Source organism: Staurois parvus, unplaced genomic scaffold, assembly GCF_062004578.1.
Source record: "Staurois parvus isolate SC_StPar_1 unplaced genomic scaffold, SC_StPar_1.0 ptg001682l, whole genome shotgun sequence".
NCBI classification, from domain to species: Eukaryota; Metazoa; Chordata; class Amphibia; order Anura; family Ranidae; genus Staurois; species Staurois parvus.
The window spans coordinates 123,747-143,875 of record NW_028319478.1 but is presented as its reverse complement, the minus strand read 5'-3'; the positions used below and the strand labels follow the sequence as shown (position 1 = coordinate 143,875).

The window sequence follows — 20,129 nt, the reverse complement described above, 5'->3', positions numbered from 1 at the left end:
AACAGCAACACAGCCACCAAGTGGTAGGCCACGTCACATGACAGGGCGGGGTCAGCGCATGCTGAAGCGCACAGTGCGCAGAAGTCGCCAACTGTCTGCAGAGTCAATAGCTAAAGACCTCCAAACTTGGTGCGGCCTTCAGATGAGCACAACAACAGTGCGTAGAGAGCTTCATGGAATGGGTTTCCATGGCCGAGCAGCTGCATCCAAGCCTTCCATCACCAAGTGCAATGCAAAGCGTCGGATGCTGTGATGTAAAGCACGCCGCCACTGGACTCTAGAGCAGAGGAGGCGTGTTCTCTGGAGTGACCAATCATGTTTCTCTGTCTGGCAATCCGATGGACGTGTCTGGGTTTGGCAGTTGCCAGGAGAACGGTACTTGCCTGATTGCATTGTGCCAAGTGTAAAGTTTGTTGATGGGGGGATTATGGTGTGGGGTTGTTTTTCAGGGGTTGGGCTTGGCCCCCTAGTTCCAGTGAAGGGAACTCTTAAGCTGTCAGTATACTAAGACATTTTGGATCATTTCATGCTCCCAACTTTGTGGGAAGAGTTTGGGGATGGCCCCTTCCTGTTCCAACATGACTGCCCACCAGTGCACAAAGCAAGGTCCATAAAGACATGGAGGAGCCAGTTTGGGGTGGAGGAACTTGACTGTCCTGCACAGAGTCCTGACCTCAACCCCATAGAACACCTTTGGGATGAATTAGAGCGGAGACTGCGAGCCAGGCCTCCTCCCCCGACATCAGTGCCTGACCTGACAAATGTGCTTCTGGAAGAATGGTCCAACCTTCCCATAGACACCCTCCTAAACCTTGTGGACGGCCTTCCCAGAAGAGTTGAAGCTGTTATAGCTGCAAAGGGCGGGGCCAACTCCATATTGACCCCTACGGACTAAGACTGGGGGCCATTAAAGGTCATGTGTGTGGAAAGGGTTGGGCCAACTTAATATTGAACCCTACGGACTAAGACTGGGGGCCATTAAAGATCATGTGTGTGGAAAGGGCGGGGCCAACTCAACATTGAACCCTACGTACTAAGACTAGGATGCCATTAAATGTCATGTGTGTGGAAAGGCCGGCGGCCCGATACTTGGGGCAATATAGTGTACATTAGACACATTGCAAATATTACTGATGCTTGATAACGTGTCCCAGCTTACTATGGGGTCACATGACCCTTCAATAAAGGAGCATCTAATTTCCGGATTGTTAGCTGTTTTATGATTTTTATTTACATCCAATGAAAAGATTTTGAAAAGATTTAGTACCCGGGGAGCTGCGATCCTTTGGGGGTTACCATTTCAACTTTATCATTTTACTATCCTAAGATCTCATTAGCATCCCATTATGTATAAAAGCTGAAGTCCTGATGTAATATACAATACCTAAAGGGCTCTTTCACACAGGCATTGAAAACAGGCAGCTGGGTGGCATTTGTACCGCTTCCCAACAGCCTATCAACGCCGCTCAAAATTGTTAAAATAAGGAGTAGATGGAGGTGTACACACTGCTGCATTCGTGTTGCGGCAAAAATAATGCTGCCCGCGGTATTCTGGTCTCACAGGTGAATTTTAAAGCAGCTTTTAATGTGCAGTAGTGCGCATATAGTGTTTTTGAGCATTTTGAATGTGTTGCACAGGCATTCAAGTTTCCTCAAGGAATGCTCCCCAAACACCCCAAGAGATTTTTTTTTGCAAGGCTAAAATGTCACTTTTGACGCTTTGCAATTGCACTTTAAATGCCATAGGCACATTTACGGTGCGTTTGCGTTGCACATGTGGCACATTTTAGTAGATGCGAATGGAGGGGGTTGCAAAGCATCAATGCCTGCCAAGCTCTGCAGGTAGTATTAGGGGCTCATTCACACTAGTAGTGAGAGGCAGTAAAATACTGTGGTTCAGCTGCGTTTTTACCAACCACTCCCCCTTTAGCTGCAGAGGCAGTGAGTATACATATGCTTTGCTTCGTGGCCATGGCAGGAAATTCATTTTATTTATTTCAGGTACTTATACAGCGCTTTACACATATATTGTACATTCAGTCCCCGCCCCTGAGGAGCGTACAATCTAAGGTCCCTAACTCACATTCATACATACACATACTAGGGACAATTTAGACAGGATCCAATCTACCTACCAGCATGTTTTTTGGAGTGTGAGAGGAAGCCGGACTACTTGGAGGAAACCCACACAGTCACAGGGAGAACATGCAAACACCAGACAGGTGGTGCCGTGTTTGGGATTCAAACCAACGACCCGAGTACTGCCAGGCAGAAGTTCTAACCATTTAGCCACTGTGCTGCCCGAATATACCCCATGTTGGTTTCAGCAGGTGTAGAACCCGCCGAGCGCAACCCATTCAAGGGGATAAAGCAGGCATCTGAAAAGCGACCTGAACGCATATCACTCTTCAGAGATCAAAGCACATGTGAACGAGCCCATATTTTTGCCCAGCCACAACTCTAACGCTGCAGTGCGTACACCTCCATTGTCTTTAAGGGTCGGGAAGCGGTAAAAACATCGACCAACCCCCTATTTTCAACAGCTGCGTGAAAGAGTCCTTCGGCAGGTGTTGACGCTTTGCAACCACTTCCATTCATTCCTACTGAAATGTGTCCCAAGCACGCTGTAAACGCATCTATGGTGCTAAGCCCCGGTGCACACTGAACGTGACCTTGAAATCACGATACTTCACTTGAAGTATTTGCTATTTCAAAGCCCCAGATTAGTGCGATTTTTACCGATTTCACTGCATATTGCAACTTCTTTTAACAGAAGTCGATGCAAGTCGCAATGAAATCGGGAAAAAAAAAGGAGTGCAGGAACTATTTTTAAAATGGCGATACTTCAGATCGCACTGATTAAGACGATGCCATAGAAATACATTCAGACTTCAGATGCGATTTGGAAATCGCATGTCGCACCTGAAGCCGCACCGGTGTGAACCAGGACACATAAAGTGACCATTTCCCTTTACAACCTTGTAAAAAAAAAATTGAAAAAATCTCACAGGGTGTTAGAGCTCATGTACACTGCGACTGATAAACTCACGTTCAGGAGCTGTTCTGCGTTTTTTCAGCAGCCCCTGAACTCTCCCTAATGTTTTCCTATGTGTCTATGTACACATCGTCATTTACAGGCATTTGAGTTTACAGTCGTTTTTTTGAACGCAGAAAACTTGAGTTCAGCAGTCAATTTTATCAGCGTTTCAAACGCAAAACGCTTGTAAATGCAGCTAAACACGTCAAATCGTGTTTATAAGCGTTTGCATTTTATTTAACTCTTCCAGTTCCCGATGCTGTCCAGAGCCTTTTTTCATCATGAAAAATGCATGGAAAGCGTTTTCAAGGTGCTCAGATGGACAAAACACTGAACACAGAATGTTCCTACCAAACTTGTCCCACATTGTAATGACCAATTCACACCTCAGACCTCTCCCACCCTTGAAAATAAAGATATGTTAATAACCATTCACACCTCAGACCTCTCCCACCCTTGGAAACAAAAGATATGTTAATGATCATTCACACCTCAGACCTCTCCCACCCTTGGAAACAAAAGATATGTTAATGACCAATTCACACCTCATACCTCTCCCACCCTTGGAAACAAAAGATATATTAATGACCATTCACACCTCAGACCTCTCCCACCCTTGGAAACAAAAGATATGTTAATGACCAATTCACACCTAAGACCTCTCCCACCCTTGGAAACAAAAGATATGTTAATGACCATTCACACCTCAGACCTCTCCCACCCTTGAAAATAAAGATATGTTAATGACCATTCACACCTCAGACCTCTCCCACGCTTGGAAACAAAAGATATGTTAATGGCCATTCACACCTCAGAACTCTCCCACCCTTGGAAACAAAAGATATATTAATGATCATTCACACCTCAAATTCCTCATGAAGACCACCTGCCAGGTGGCCTTAATGACTCCTTCCACCAGACACCTTTCCCAAAAGAAATGTTAATGAGCAACTCACACCTAAGCTAATCTCAACACATACTGCTGTCTCTGCTTCTACTCTCTGTATTTCTCTGAAAAAGTCTGAAATAGTTAATAATTTACCACTTTTCAGTGCATTCTGGGCATTTGGGGAGGTTCTCCTGTGCTTATCTTTTAAAAAAGATTCTAAACGCAAACGCACATAAACGCGTTATGCAAACTCAGCTAAACAGACTTTTTGTAACCCACGGTTTCCAGCAGTCAGTTTCCATCATTCAGAAGTGTCCCGTGTACATGGGGCCTTAGAGGAGCATTGCCTGACGCGACTTGAATGCTTGTGCAACACGTCCGAAATGCTCCTTAATGCTGTAGGTGCGTTAATACACATTAAAGGCTGTGGTCCAATTCCATGCCTGAGTGAAAGAGCCTGAAAACCCTCATGCACCAGCCTATTTCATGGAGGCTCTGGTAGAGGCATTGTGAGGGTAATGGGACTTCCCTACGAGTCAAGAGACATCTTATCAACTACCGTGAAGTAGAAGCTCTCCGTCTCTTGCTGGTTGGCTCTGCGTTTGGAGATGTTCAGTTTGCTCATGTAGGTCTCCGAGGCGGCCAGTTTGATGGACTCGGTGGAGCGGCTGTGCTGGAAGGCATCAGAGACATCAAAGTCCTCAACGGTCAGCATGTCCTGCAGGGTCTGCATGGTGGCATCTAAGGTCTTCTTCACCTGCACCAACACACGGAACATGGATCACATACGGTAACGTTTGTATAGAAAACCTGCAGACTGTAATAGTTACAAAGTATCCTCTGCAACATTCTGGGCTCCAAAAGAAAGATGGCAGCCTGTAATTTTATTGGTTACTCTGGATAACTCCTCCAATGATAGAACTCTAAGCATCTAGTAAGATCAATTGGTGGACCTCTCGGGAAACACTCCTAAAGTTTAAGAAGACCCTAAGCAGCCATATTCAGAAGAATGTGAACAGGATTCTGGGCCAACTTCAAGCATTTTGCCAACTGGGTACTCCTGCTCCAAGGTGAGACTGCACGAGCAATAAGGGAGAGGGTGGAACCCCAGAACACAGTGGCTGCATTTTCATAGAAGAGGAGGCCGTGGTAAATATATAGTCAACAGGTCAGGATGGAAGTGAAAACCAATCAGTAGGTGAGCTGTGCAGAGGTGTACCAGCATAACTTTCATGTCTGGATGGAGCACACCCATAAAATGTATTGCAAGGGCTTTTGCGTGCAGCTCCAATGCATCTCACGTCCATAACAACGCTAGAGGAGCATTTCTTAGGAGTCTGAAATTTAGTCAAGTGTGGACAAGCCTAACGAGTGTGAGAAGAGTTGCCGAGGAAAGAACAATTGTTCTCTACTATAAAGGCAAGAAGACAAATACAGGCAGGAAATCACCTCGTCGTTTTCAATCTTCAGCGTGGTGAGACGTGACTGCAGCTGGTGATATCGCACGAGGAGTTCCATCTGTACCGGCTGCTGAGCACTCACCTGACACACCTAAAAAAATGGCAGAAAGGTTCCAAAGACACATATGAAACATGAATGTAATACTCACAGATTAAAGGAAAAAAAGAACATCACTGTGCCAATAGGCTACATCAAGATTCCATCCTCTAACCCAGGGTTTCTCAACTAGGGTTCCATGGAACCCAAGGGTTCTCCTCCAGAGGTTGCTAGGGGTTCCTTGAGCAATTTCTGCCTCTCAGACATACTAATACTCTGCACTGCTGGAGGACTCCGCTCCTTCCTCTATAACTCCCCTCCTGAAATACTCTGCACTACTGGAGGACTCCGCTCCTTCCTCTATAACTCTTCTCCTGAAATACTCTGCACTACTGGAGGACTCCGCTCCTTCCTCTATAACTCCCCTCCTGAAATACTCTGCACTACTGGAGGACTCCGCTCCTTCCTCTATAACTCCCCTCCTGAAATACTCTGCACTACTGGAGGACTCCGCTCCTTCCTCTATAACTCCCCTCCTGAAATACTCTGCACTACTGGAGGACTCCGCTCCTTCCTCTATAACTCTCCTCTCCTGAAATACTCTGCGCTGCTGGAGGACTCCGCTCCTTCCTCTATAACACCTCTCCTGAAATACTCTGCACTGCTAGAGGACTCCGCTCCTTCCTCTATAACTCCTCTCCTGAAATACTCTGCTCTGCTGGAGGACTCCGCTCCTTCCTCTGTAACTCTCTTCTCCTGAAATACTCTGCACTGCTGGAGGACTCCTCTCCTTCCTCTATAACTCCTCTCCTGAAATACTCTGCACTGCCGGAGGACTCCACTCCTTCCTCTATAACTCTCCTCTCCTGAAATACTCTGCGCTGCTGGAGGACTCCGCTCCTTCCTCTATAACTCCTCTCCTGAAATACTCTGCTCTGCTGGAGGACTCCGCTCCTTCCTCTATAACTCTCCTCTCCTGAAATACTCTGCTCTGCTGGAGGACTCCGCTCCTTCCTCTATAACTCTCCTCTCCTGAAATACTCTGCGCTGCTGGAGGACTCCGCTCCTTCCTCTATAACTCCTCTCCTGAAATACTCTGCACTGCTGGAGGACTCCTCTCCTTCCTCTATAACTCCTCTCCTGAAATACTCTGCACTGCTGGAGGACTCCGCTCCTTCCTCTATAACTCTCCTCTCCTGAAATACTCTGCTCTGCTGGAGGACTCCGCTCCTTCCTCTGTAACTCTCCTCTCCTGAAATACTCTGCACTGCTGGAGGACTCCGCTCCTTCCTCTGTAACTCTCCTCTCCTGAAATACTCTGCTCTGCTGGAGGACTCCGCTCCTTCCTCTGTAACTCTCCTCTCCTGAAATACTCTGCACTGCTGGAGGACTCCGCTCCTTCCTCTGTAACTCTCTTCTCCTGAAATACTCTGCACTGCTGGAGGACTCCTCTCCTTCCTCTATAACTCCTCTCCTGAAATACTCTGCGCTGCCGGAGGACTCCACTCCTTCCTCTATAACTCTCCTCTCCTGAAATACTCTGCTCTGCTGGAGGACTCCTCTCCTTCCTCTATAACTCCTCTCCTGATATACCCTGCGCTGCTGGAGGACTCCGCTCCTTCCTCTATAACTCTCCTCTCCTGAAATACTCTGCTCTGCTGGAGGACTCCGCTCCTTCCTCTATAACTCTCCTCTCCTGAAATACTCTGCACTGCTGGAGGACTCCGCTCCTTCCTCTATAACTCTCCTCTCCTGAAATACTCTGCACTGCTGGAGGACTCCGCTCCTTCCTCTATAACTCTCCTCTCCTGAAATACTCTGCACTGCCAGAGGACTCCTCTCCTTCCTCTATAACTCTCCTCTCCTGAAATACTCTGCTCGAGGACTCCGCTCCTTCCTTTATAACTCCTCTCCTGAAATACTCTGCGCTGCTGGAGGACTCTTCTCCTTCCCCTATAACTCTCCTCTCCTGAAATACTCTGCTCTGCTGGAGGACTCCTCTCCTTCCTCTCTAACTCTCCTCTCCTGAAATACTCTGCGCTGCTGGAGGACTCTTCTCCTTCCTCTATAACTCTCTTCTCCTGAAATACTCTGCACTGCTGGAGGACTCCTCTCCTTCCTCTATAACTCCTCTCCTGAAATACTCTGCACTGCTGGAGGACTCCTCTCCTTCCTCTATAACTCCTCTCCTGAAATACTCTGCACTGCTGGAGGACTCCGCTCCTTCCTCTGTAACTCTCTTCTCCTGAAATACTCTGCACTGCTGGAGGACTCCTCTCCTTCCTCTATAACTCCTCTCCTGAAATACTCTGCGCTGCCGGAGGACTCCACTCCTTCCTCTATAACTCTCCTCTCCTGAAATACTCTGCGCTGCCGGAGGACTCCACTCCTTCCTCTATAACTCTCCTGTCCTGAAATACTCTGCTCTGCTGGAGGACTCCGCTCCTTCCTCTATAACTCTCCTCTCCTGAAATACTCTGCACTGCTGGAGGACTCCGCTCCTTCCTCTATAACTCCTCTCCTGAAATACTCTGCTCTGCTGGAGGACTCCGCTCCTTCCTCTATAACTCTCCTCTCCTGAAATACTCTGCACTGCTGGAGGACTCCGCTCCTTCCTCTATAACTCCTCTCCTGAAATACTCTGCACTGCTGGAGGACTCCTCTCCTTCCTCTATAACTCTCCTCTCCTGAAATACTCTGCACTGCTGGAGGACTCCTCTCCTTCCTCTATAACTCCTCTCCTGAAATACTCTGCGCTGCTGGAGGACTCCGCTCCTTCCTCTATAACTCTCCTCTCCTGAAATTCTGCTGGAGGACACATATGCAGGACGTACCTCGTCACCCATGTGAGGCTGGAAGTCAAACTTCAGTGGCGGGCAGAAGACCTGGTTATAGAGGTCCATGATTTTGTGCTTGTCACTTCGAGCATCCAGATTATCCACAGCATTCTCGATGATGTCAAGGCCTTCATGCCGGGAAGTCTCCAGGTTGTACTCAGCTGAGAGGTATGTGCGGAAGGTGCGGGCGAGGCTGGCATGAAAGCCCAGATCACAGCACTGCTGGAGCCAGAGATGTCAGTGAGACTGGAGTGCCTGTAAGTGCATACCGCCACGTACAATACACAGCAAGGGGCGACCCATGATTGACATTGCTAGGCACTAATCTGTGTCTCTGCCCCTCCCACAATGGGGAGACTCCCTCCCCTAGTAGTCTGTGTCTCTGCCCCTCCCACAATGGGGAGACTCCCTTCCCTAGTAGTCTGTGTCTCTGCCCCTCCTGGGGTATATATATATATATATATATATTTGTACAGAATGCGGTCCTGAGGGGTATATATATATATATATATATATATATATATATTTGTACAGAATGCGGTCCTGAGGGGTATATATATATATATATTTGTACAGAATGCAGTCCTGGGGGGTATATATATATATATATATATATATATATATATATATATATATATATATATATATATATATATATTTGTACAGAATGCAGTCCTGGGGGGTATATATATATATATATATATATATATATATATATATATATTTGTACAGAATGCAGTCCTGGGGGTATATATATATATATATATTTGTACAGAATGCAGTCCTGGGGGGTATATATATATATATATATATATTTGTACAGAATGCAGTCCTGGGGGGTATATATATATATATTTGTACAGAATGCAGTCCTGGGGGGTATATATATTTGTACAGAATGCAGTCCTGGGGGGGTATATATATATATATTTGTACAGAATGCAGTCCTGGGGGGTATATATATATATATTTGTACAGAATGCAGTCCTGGGGGGTATATATATATATATTTGTACAGAATGCAGTCCTGGGGGGTATATATATATATATTTGTACAGAATGCAGTCCTGGGGGGGTATATATATATATATTTGTACAGAATGCAGTCCTGGGGGTATATATATATATATATATTTGTACAGAATGCAGTCCTGGGGGGTATATATATATATATTTGTACAGAATGCAGTCCTGTGGGGTATATATATATATATATATATATATATATATATATACAGTCAGGTCCATAAATATTGGGACATCGACACAATTCTAACATGTTTGGCTCTATACACCACCACAATGGATTTGAAATGAAACGAACAAGATGTGCTTTAACTGCAGACTGTCAGCTTTAATTTGAGGGTATTTACATCCAAATCAGGTGAACGGTGTAGGAGTTACAACAGTTTGCATATGTGCCTCCCACTTGTTAAGGGACCAAAAGTAATGGGACAAATGGCTTCTCAGCTGTTCCATGGCCAGGTGTGTGTTATTCCCTCATTATCCCAATTACAATGAGCAGATAAAAGGTCCAGAGTTCATTTCAAGTGTGCTATTTGCATTTGGAATCTGTTGCTGTCAACTCTCAAGATGAGATCCAAAGAGCTGTCACTATCAGTGAAGCCATCATTAGGCTGAAAAAACAAAACAAACCCATCAGAGAGATAGCAAAAACATTAGGCGTGGCCAAAACAACTGTTTGGAACATTCTTAAACAGAAGGAACGCACCGGTGAGCTCAGCAACACCAAAAGACCCGGAAGACCACGGAAAACAACTGTGGTGGATGACCGAAGAATTCTTTCCCTGGTGAAGAAAACACCCTTCACAACAGTTGGCCAGATCAAGAACACCCTCCAGGAGGTAGGTGTATGTGTGTCAAAGTCACCAATCAAGAGAAGACTTCACCAGAGTGAATACAGAGGGTTCACCACAAGATGGAAACCATTGGTGAGCCTCAAAAACAGGAAGGCCAGATTAGGGTTTGCCAAACGACATGTAAAAAAGCCTTCACAGTTCTGGAACAACATCCTATGGAGAGATGAGACCGACATCAACTTGTACCAGAGTGATGGGAAGAGAAGAGTATGGAGAAGGAACTGCTCATGATCCTAAGCATACCACCTCATCAGTGATCATGGTGGTGGTAGTGTCATGGCGTGGGCATGTATGGCTGCCAATGGAACTGCTTCTCTTGTATTTATTGATGATGTGACTGCTGACAAAAGCAGCCGGATGAATTGTGAAGTGTTTCGGGAATATTATCGGCTCATATTCAGCCAAATGCTTCACAACTCATTGGACGCTTCACAGTGCAGATGGACAATGACCCAAAGCAGACTGCAAAAGCAACCAAAGAGTTTAAGGGAAAGAAGTGGAATGTTCTGCAATGGCCAAGTCCATCACCTGACCTGAATCCGATTGAGCATTTCACTTACTGAAGACAAAACTGAAGGGAAAATGCCCCAAGAACAAGCAGGAACTGAAGACAGTTGCAGTAGAGGCCTGGCAGAGCATCACCAGGGATGAAACCCAGCGTTTGGTGATGTCTATGCGTTCCAGACTTCAGGATGTCATTGACGGCAAAGGATTTGCAACCAAGTATTAAAAAGTGAAAGTTTGATTTATGATTATTATTCTGTCCCATTACTTTTGGTCCCTTAACAAGTGGGAGGCACATATGCAAACTGCTGTAATTCCTACACCGTTCACCTGATTTGGATGTAAATACCCTCAAATTAAAGCTGACAGTCTGCAGTTAAAGTACATCTTGTTCGTTTCATTTCAAATCCATTGTGGTGGTGTATAGAGCCAAAAATGTTAGAATTGTGTTGATGTCCCAATATTTATGGACCTGACTGTATATATATTTGTACAGAATGCAGTCCTGGGGGGTATATATATATATATTTATTCCAATCATCTCAGTGATCTCTATGGCCATCCAGGCTGGTGACACGGCCATGGGCGATCATACCGGTATACATGGAGGGGCGGAGCTCGGAGACGGTCGGGGGCACATCTGTGTCAGGCTGGGGAAATGAAGAGAAATCAGTGACATGTGATCCCGGGTCCCTGCGGCACACAGATCGATCTCCGCCAGGCACACCTGGGTCTGCCGCTCGCCCTCCTCTGTGTGCCGGAGGTGATTAGGGAGATGAGAGGAGACACGGAGCCATCTGCTCCCCCCCAGCACAGAGACAATGGCCAATGCAGAGATGGGGTGGGGGGGCATGGCACCCCAATACTCCGGCCTTACTGGACTCATTTTATTTTTTCGCTTTTGTACAATGGACACAATCATGTTCCATATTAGTACATTCAGCATGCTGCAGAGGGGAGACCTTGCTCTCTGTGGGTAAGCAGTGGTCTCTCTGCAGAGGTCTGGCATGCCACTCCTGCTGAGTCACAACTAGAGTTCTCCATTCAGCTGGGAGCACCTGCTTTGCTGATTGGAGAATTACAGCTCTTTCTGAGCAGGGGGTTGTTGGAGCTCTGCAGTGGAACCATGGCTTCCATTGTCTGTACAATTATTTAGGAAAAAAAACATTAAAAAAAACAATAAATATATACTGTATATATACAGTGCATGTATTTTTTTAAGGATCAAACTTCAGCCCTTTAGTTGCCTTTATCCAGCCTTTGAGGCTATTCTTCCCACTGACACCATCAATGGGGCGCTATTCCTCAAACTGACTCCATCAATGGGGCACTCTACCTCCAACTGACACCAATTATTGGGCACCATTCCTCCCACTGATACCATTGAGGGGACACTATTCCTCCCACTGATACCATTGATGGGACACTATTCCTCCCACTGACACCATTGATGGGGTATTATTCCTCCAACTGACACCAATTATAGGGCACCATTCCTCCCACTGACACCATCGATGGGACACTATTTCTCCCACTGACACCATCGATGGGACACTATTCCTCCCACTGATACCATCGATGGGGTATTATTCCTCCAACTGACACCAAAAATTGGGCACCATTCTTCTCACTGACACCATCAATGGGACACTATTCCTCCAACTGACACCATCAATGGCGCACTATTCTTCCAACTGAAACCAATTATTGGGCACTATTCCTCCCACTGACACCATCAATATGGCACTATTCCTCCAACTGACACCATCAATGGGGCACTCTACCTCCAAATGACACCAATTATTGGGCACCATTCCTCCTACTGATACCATTGATGGGAAACTATTCCTCCCACTGACACCATCAATGGAGTATTATTCCTCCAACTGACGCCAATTATTGGGCACCATTCCTTACTTCTATGAGATTGGACATGTCATGGAGTTCACTTACTGTACATCTATGAGTTTGGATACGTCATGGAGCTCCCTAATATCTTTGAGATTGGACACATCAAGGAGTTTGCTTATGTTTATGAGACTGGACACGTCATGGGGTTCACATGTCTATGAGATCATACATGTTATGGAGTTCACTTATGTCTATGAGATTGGACACCTAATGGAGTTCACTTACATCTTTGAGATCCTACATGTCATGGAGTTCACTTATGTCTATGAGATTGGATACGTCATGGAGTTCACTTACATCTATGAGATCCTACATGTCATGGAGTTCACTTATGTCTATGAGATTGGATACGTCATGGAGTTCACTTACATCTATGAGATCGGACACGTCATAGAGTTTACTTACGTTTATGTGATAGGACATGTTATGGAGTTCACTTGTCATTGATTTTACTTATATTAATGAGATCGGTCACGTCAATGAGTTCCCTATTATGTACGAGACTGGACACGTCAAGGAGTTTACTTTTGTCTATGAGATTGGACATGGCTTGGAGTTCACTTACTTCTAAGAGATCGGACACGTCATGGAGTTCACTTATGTCTATGAAACTGGACACGTCATGGAGTTCACTTATGGTACATCTATGAGTTTGGACATGTCAAGGAATTAACTTTTGTCTATGAGATTGGACATGGCTTGGAGTTTGCTTACGTCTATGAGATCGGACATGTCATGGAGTTCACTTATGGTACATCTATGAGTGTGGACACGTCAAGGAATTTACTTTTGTCTATGACATCGAACACGTCATGGATTTCACTTACGTCTATGAGATCAGACACGTCATGAAGTTCACTTACATCTATGATATCGGACACGTCATGGAGTTCACTTACGTCTATGAGATCGGACACGTCATGAAGTTCACTTACGTCTATGAGATCGGACACGTCATGAATTTCACTTACATCTATGAGATCGGACACGTCATGGAGTTCACTTACGTCTATGAGATCGGACACGTCATGGAGTTCACTTACGTCTATGAGATCGGACACGTCATGAAGTTCAATTACGTCTATGAGATCGGACACGTCATGAAGTTCACTTACGTCTATGAGTTTGGACACGTCATGAAGTTCACTTACGTCTATGAGATCGGACACGTCATGAAGTTCACTTACATCTATGAGATCGGACACGTCATGGATGTAGTATTTGCTGATGCAGCCATTAGTTGCCGCCAAGTTGAGCAGGTACTCGTTCCTGGCCTTAGTGCATTTCAGCTTATTCTCCGAATACTTGGCTTGTCGCTGGAAGACAGCAAGATGGAATAGGTAAGAACACAACGGGTGAAGATGTCAGCACATGCAGGGTTTTAATAGAGTGCCAAACACAGTCAACCGCCATCCTTTTTTTTTTTCTATCTCAGCAATAAAATACTGAAGATAACTCCTGGTGGTGAGGTTCATTAGCTCTGTGAGAGATCACAGAGCAGGAATTAATCCCTAGTCATGGTTTTATAGCCTATGTTTGGCAACAATTGTTACCCATCATTATCCGGAACTGCACCCTTACCTTTTCCTTCATCTTCTCAATCTTCTTCACAGAGCTCCGTCTCTGAGCTCGGTCTTCATGCCGCAGGGCGTTGGGCCCGAGGTCTGCTGATTTGCTAAACTGTTTCTCCTCCTGCTTTTCGGCATCCTTCAGCTTGCTCTCCGCATTGATGCTTTCAGCATGGTACATGTGGTACGTCTTCATCACCTGCACATGGGTCAAGAAACAAGGGAGAGGGGTTTTAAGACACAACTGGCCCATATAAAGGTCATCTCACAGATCTTATTCCCAAAGAGAGATAAAGGCACCAAACCATTAGAAGCCATGTTTGTATCCATACCAATGAACTCCATTTCAAATATGGGGTTCAAGCAAACAAAATGCAAACATGGCGTCTGATGTTTTGGACACCCAAACGTGAATGCTTGTGGACATCTAACCATCATGCTCACTGTATGGTCAACTCTTTACTGGGTCTCCTTGATTGTCTAAGAAATGCAGGCTGATTATGGCTGATGGGAGAGGCTTTCAGGGTGCTGTACATAGCGTCCTAAGAAACATCAGAGCACCCTGCCTCAGTGCTTCAATCAAGAGCCCTCAGCCCTGATGCAAGTAGTGGTCTCGCTCTTGGCAGGAGTTATACAAATATCAAAATGCCTTGATGGGTGGGTTTCAGTGTGGAGCAATGCCTACACCTGATGTCCGCGGAGGTGCGAAAAAACAAAAAACCCGTAAGTGAATAAAAAAACAGTGCAAAACACCAACAAAAAAAAAGTGCACTTAGGGGCGTGAGGCTCCTGACAGGGACTGAGGTTTCCACATGGTCCACCTAACCAAAAGACCTGGTAGACCTCTTTCCTTGTGGCTAGCCGAAGCCGACCACCAAGTACTAGGTCAGGGGGCTCTCCCGAAGAGTGACCCCTCCAGGAACAGGAAGCAAAAGGCCACACATCCTCCCCCTAGACTTCAGGGCAGGCCCGAGGACCCACACCCTCCCATCCGTGAGGAAAAAAAACACACACATAAGTGAAAGGTGACCAAATGTGGGAGAAAAAATAAATAAATAGGTAAAAATACAAAACATGTGATGTCTCCATGATTTAAAGATGTTCTCCAGCCAGGAAATGAGGTGGAGCTCTGTCTGACTTGCTGCAGCTTCTAATGCACATAGTGAGAAGCTCACAGTGTGCGGTGACATCAGAGTAAGTCATTTTAGCCCAATAGAGGAGCCGGTATTGGCCGGAGTTCTGCTTTAACTGTCACTGTTTTCTGTAAATACTTTTGCTATTTTAAACAGAATAAAATGTCCTCTGCTCTACAGACACCCCACCCCCACCCGGTGCTGGAGGGCAATGAGTGAACACCCAGGTATCTGTCATTCATTTTAAAGGTTATTGCTAAAATGTTGGTGTGACACATTACAGGTTCCCTGAAGAACATTACAGAGTGTACGCAGGGAGCCAACATAGCCTCTCCACCCATACCTGATGTTGCAGTTATGATGTGGACATGTTCTTCTTCCCATTGAGGGTTCCAGTAGTAGGATATCTTCCCCTGGGTTCCCAGCTCCACCCATTTGCTGCACCTAATACAATGGGGATCACCCACCCTGCCAGGGTTTTAGTTCCCTAAGATGGGACACCCAGGACCTCATCACCTGAGTCCCAGAGAAATATGAAATCACAGTGTGGACATGTTCTTCTTCCCATTGAGGGTTCCAGTAGTAGGATATCTTCCCCTGGGTTCCCAACTCCGCCCACTTGCTGCACCCAATACAATGGGGATCACCCACCCTGCCGGAGTTTTAGTTCCCTAAGATGGGACTCCCAGGACCTCATCACCTCAGTCCCAGAGAAATATGAAATCACAGTGTGGACATGTTCTTCTTCCCATTGAGGGTTCCAGTAGTAGGATATCTTCCCCTGGGTTCCCAGCTCCGCCCACTTGCTGCATCTAATACAATGGGGATCACCCACCCTGCCAGGGTTTTAGTTCCCTAAGATGGGACTCCCAGGACCTCATCACCTCAGTCCCAGAGAAATATGAAATCACAGTGTGGACATGTTCTCCTTCCCATTGAGGGTTCCAGTCCTGAGATATCTTCCTCTGGGTTCCCAGCTCCGCCCACTTGCTGCACCTAATACAATGGGGATCACCCACCCTGCCGGAGTTTTAGTTCCCTATGACGGGACACCCAGGACCTCATCACCTCAGTCCCAGAGAAATATGAAATCACAGCAAATGATGAAGTCCAATGGTGTCCGCCAACATTCGTGAAATATCCATATTGGACTCTTTACATTGGACTCCAGAAGGCCCCATGGAGACACTCACAGTATAAAGTTCATTGGTGACCTTCGCCAGTTCTTCATGCATCTGCAGCCCGATGTCCTTACTCTGTAAAAGATGAATTTACAATTAGAACTCTATCAAGATATTGAGATGAAAAGGGTACAGATGGTCTAACCCAAGGGAAGGCAACCCCCCCCCCCCACCCCCTGGCATGCAAGCCTAGGCGGGCGCATGATGCCATCTGGCTGTCAATTACAAAGCCTGACCCCGTCCGCCTCCCTGATGTCACGGAGAACCTGCAGGTGGTTGAGGATGTCAGCATGTTGTGTGGAAGAAGCCCGTCCGCATACCTAGAGGGGTGTCCTGTGTTCCCAATGTACAGCATTTAGGGCAGATCTGAGGTCTGAAGTGCATGCATTGGGCGGATCTGAGGTCTGAGGTGCATGCATTGGGTGGATCTGAGGTCTGAAGTGCATGCATTGGGCGGATCTGAGGTCTAAGGTGCATGCATTGGGCGGATCTGAGGTCTGAGGTGCATGCGTTGGGACTGATCTGAGGTCTGAAGTGCATGCGTTGGGACTGATCTGAGGTCTGAAGTGCATGCGTTGGGACTGATCTGAGGTCTAAAGTGCATACATTGGGTGGATCTGAGGTCTGGAGTGCATGCATTGAGTGGATCTGAGGTCGGAAGTGCATGCGTTGGGACTGATCTGAGGTCTGAAGTGCATGCGTTGGGACTGATCTGAGGTCTGAGGTGCATGCGTTGGGACTGATCTGAGGTCTAAAGTGCATACATTGTGTGGATCTGAGGTCTGAAGTGCATGCATTGAGTGGATCTGAGGTCTGAAGTGCATGCGTTGGGACTGATCTGAGGTCTCGAAAGCATGCGTTGGGACTGATCTGAGGTCTCAAGTGCATGCGTTGGGACTGATCTGAGGTCTGAAGTGCATGCACTGAGTGGATCTGAGGTCTGAAGTGCATGCGTTGGGACTGATCTGAGGTCTGAAGTGCATGCGTTGGGACTGATCTGAGGTCTGAAGTGCATGCATTGGGTGGATCTGAGGTCTGAAGTGCATGTGTTGGGACTAATCTGAGGTCTGAAATGCATACACTGGGCTAATTTGAAGTTTGAAGTGTAAGCATTGGGGTTGACCTGAGGTCTAAAGTGCATGCATTAGGTCTGATCTGAAGTCTGAAATGCATACACTGGGCTGATCTGAAGACTGAAGTGCATGCATTGGGGCTGACCTGAGGTCTGAAGTGCATGCATTGGAGCAGATCTCAGGTCTGCAGTGCATGCATTGTGGCTGATCCAGGGTCTGACGTGCATGCATTTGGGCTAGTCTGAAGTGCATGCACTCCGCTGATCTGAAGTCTGAAATGCATGCACTCGGCTGATCTGAGGTGTGAAGTGCATGCATTGGGGCTGATCAGAGGTGTGAAGTGCATGCATTGGGGCTGATCTGAGGTGTGAAGTGCATGCATTGGGGCTGATCTGAGGTGTGAAGTGCATGCATTGGTGCTGATCTGAAGACTGAAGTGCATGCATTGGTGCTGATCTGAGGACTGAAGTGCATGCATTGGGGCTGATCTGAGGTCTGAAGTGCATGCATTGGTGCTGATCTGAAGCCTGAAGTGCATGCATTGGTGCTGATCTGAGGTGTGAAGTGCATGCATTGTGGCTGATCTGAAGTGTGAAGTGCATGCATTGGGGCTGATCTGAGGTCTGGGGTGGATGCATTGGGGCTGATCTGAGGTCTGGGGTGCATGCATTGGTGCTGATCTGAAGACTGAAGTGCATGCATTGGGGCTGATCTGAAGACTGAAGTGCATGCATTGGGGCTGATCTGAGGTGTGAAGTGCATGCATTGGGGCTGATCTGAAGACTGAAGTGCATGCATTGGGGCTGATCTGAGGTATGAAGTGCATGCATTGGTGCTGATCTGAGGACTGAAGTGCATGCATTGGGGCTGATCTGAGGTCTGAAGTGCATGCATTGGGGCTGATCTGAGGTCTGAAGTGCATGCATTGGTGCTGATCTGAGGTCTGAAGTGCATGCATTGTGGCTGATCTGAGGTCTGGGGTGCATGCATTGTGGCTGATCTGAGGTCTGGGGTGCATGCATTGTGGCTGATCTGAGGTCTGGGGTGCATGCATTGGGGCTGATCTGAGGTCTGAAGTGCATGCATTGTGGCTGATCTGAGGTCTGGGGTGCATGCATTGTGGCTGATCTGAGGTCTGGGGTGCATGCATTGGGGCTGATCTGAGGTTTGGGGTGCATGCATTGGGGCTGATCTGAGGTCTGGGGTGCATGCATTGGGGCTGATCTGAGGTCTGGGGTGCATGCATTGGGGCTGATCTGAGGTCTGGGGTGCATGCATTGGGGCTGATCTGAGGTCTGGGGTGCATGCATTGGTGCTGATCTGAAGACTGATGTGCATGCATTGGGGCTGATCTGAGGTCTGGGGTGGACTCATTGGTGCTGATCTGAGGACTGATGTGCATGCATTGGGGCTGATCTGAGGTGTGAAGCCCATGCATTGGGGCTGATCTGAGGTGTGAAGTCCATGCATTGGGGCTGATCTGAGGTGTGAAGTGCATGCATGGGGGCTAATCTGAGGTCTGATGTGCATGCATTGGGGCTAATCTGAGGTCTGATGTGCATGCATTGGGGCTGATCTAAGGTCTGAAGTGCATGCATTGGGGCTGATCTGAGGTGTGATGTGCATGCATTGGGGCTGATCTAAGGTCTGCAGTGCATGCATTGGGGCTGATCTGATGTCTGAAATGCATGTGTTGGGACTGATCTGAGGTCTGAAGTGCATACACTGGGCTAATCTGAAGTTTGAAGTGTAAGCATTGGGGCTGACCTGAGGTCTAAAGTGCATGCATTGGAGCAGATCCCAGGTCTACAGTGCATGCATTGTGGCTGATCCAGGGTCTGAAGTGCATGCACTCGGCTGATCTGAAGTCTGAAATGCATGCACTCGGCTGATCTGAGGTGTGAAGTGCATGCATTGGGGCTGATCTGAGGTGTGAAGTGCATGCATTGGTGCTGATCTGAGGTCTGATGTGCATGCATTGGTGCTGATCTGAGGTCTGATGTGCATGCATTGGTGCTGATCTGAAGTCTGATGTGCATGCATTGGGGCCGATCTGAGGTCTGAAGTGCATGCATTGGGGCTGATCTGAGGTCTGAAGTGCATGCATTGGGGCTGATCTGAGGTCTGAAGTGCATGCATTGGTGCTGATCTGAGGTCTGAAGTGCATGCGTTGGGGCTGATCGGAGGTCTGATGTGCATGCATTGGGGCTGATCTGAGGTCTGAAGTGCATGCGTTGGGGCTGATCGGAGGTCTGAAGTGCATGCGTTGGGGCTGATCGGAGGTCTGATGTGCATGCATTGGGGCTGATCTGAGGTCTGATGTGCATGCATTGGGGCTGATCTGAGGTCTGATGTGCATGCATTGGGGCTGATCTGAGGTCTGATGTGCATGCATTGGGGCTGATCTGTGGTCTGATGTGCATGCACGTGTTTTGTGTGTGCACCAGTTAAGCAATGTTTGTACTGCTCTTATTGCCAGCGGCAGTGTAGATTCATTCATTATTATATCATTACTGAGCTGAACTTGCTCTTGTGAGACTGTGACGGCAAAGCTTGAGGATAATACTTTTATTAGCACTAAGCACTGATTTATGAATGGAACCTGCAGCTTGTTTGCAG

The 20,129-nt window shown here is 47.0% G+C and overlaps 1 protein-coding gene across 4 annotated transcripts in view; it reads right to left on the bottom strand.

Annotated features, from left to right (window-relative positions):
- Positions 1–20,129, bottom strand: part of SRGAP3 (SLIT-ROBO Rho GTPase activating protein 3) — a 187,390-nt gene that overhangs the window by 66,138 nt on the left and 101,123 nt on the right. For 2 of the 4 annotated variants that reach the window (XM_089663412.1, XM_089663415.1), the window contains exons 4-9: positions 16,450–16,512; positions 14,137–14,322; positions 13,743–13,871; positions 8,258–8,482; positions 5,376–5,477; positions 4,486–4,683 (exon numbers count right to left, since the gene is read on the bottom strand). In XM_089663412.1, the coding sequence (XP_089519538.1) occupies positions 4,486–4,683; positions 5,376–5,477; positions 8,258–8,482; positions 13,743–13,871; positions 14,137–14,322; positions 16,450–16,512 (903 nt within the window). The remainder of the gene's footprint in view (positions 1–4,485; positions 4,684–5,375; positions 5,478–8,257; positions 8,483–13,742; positions 13,872–14,136; positions 14,323–16,449; positions 16,513–20,129) is intronic. The other 2 variants (XM_089663414.1, XM_089663416.1) reach the window with 1 other exon arrangement.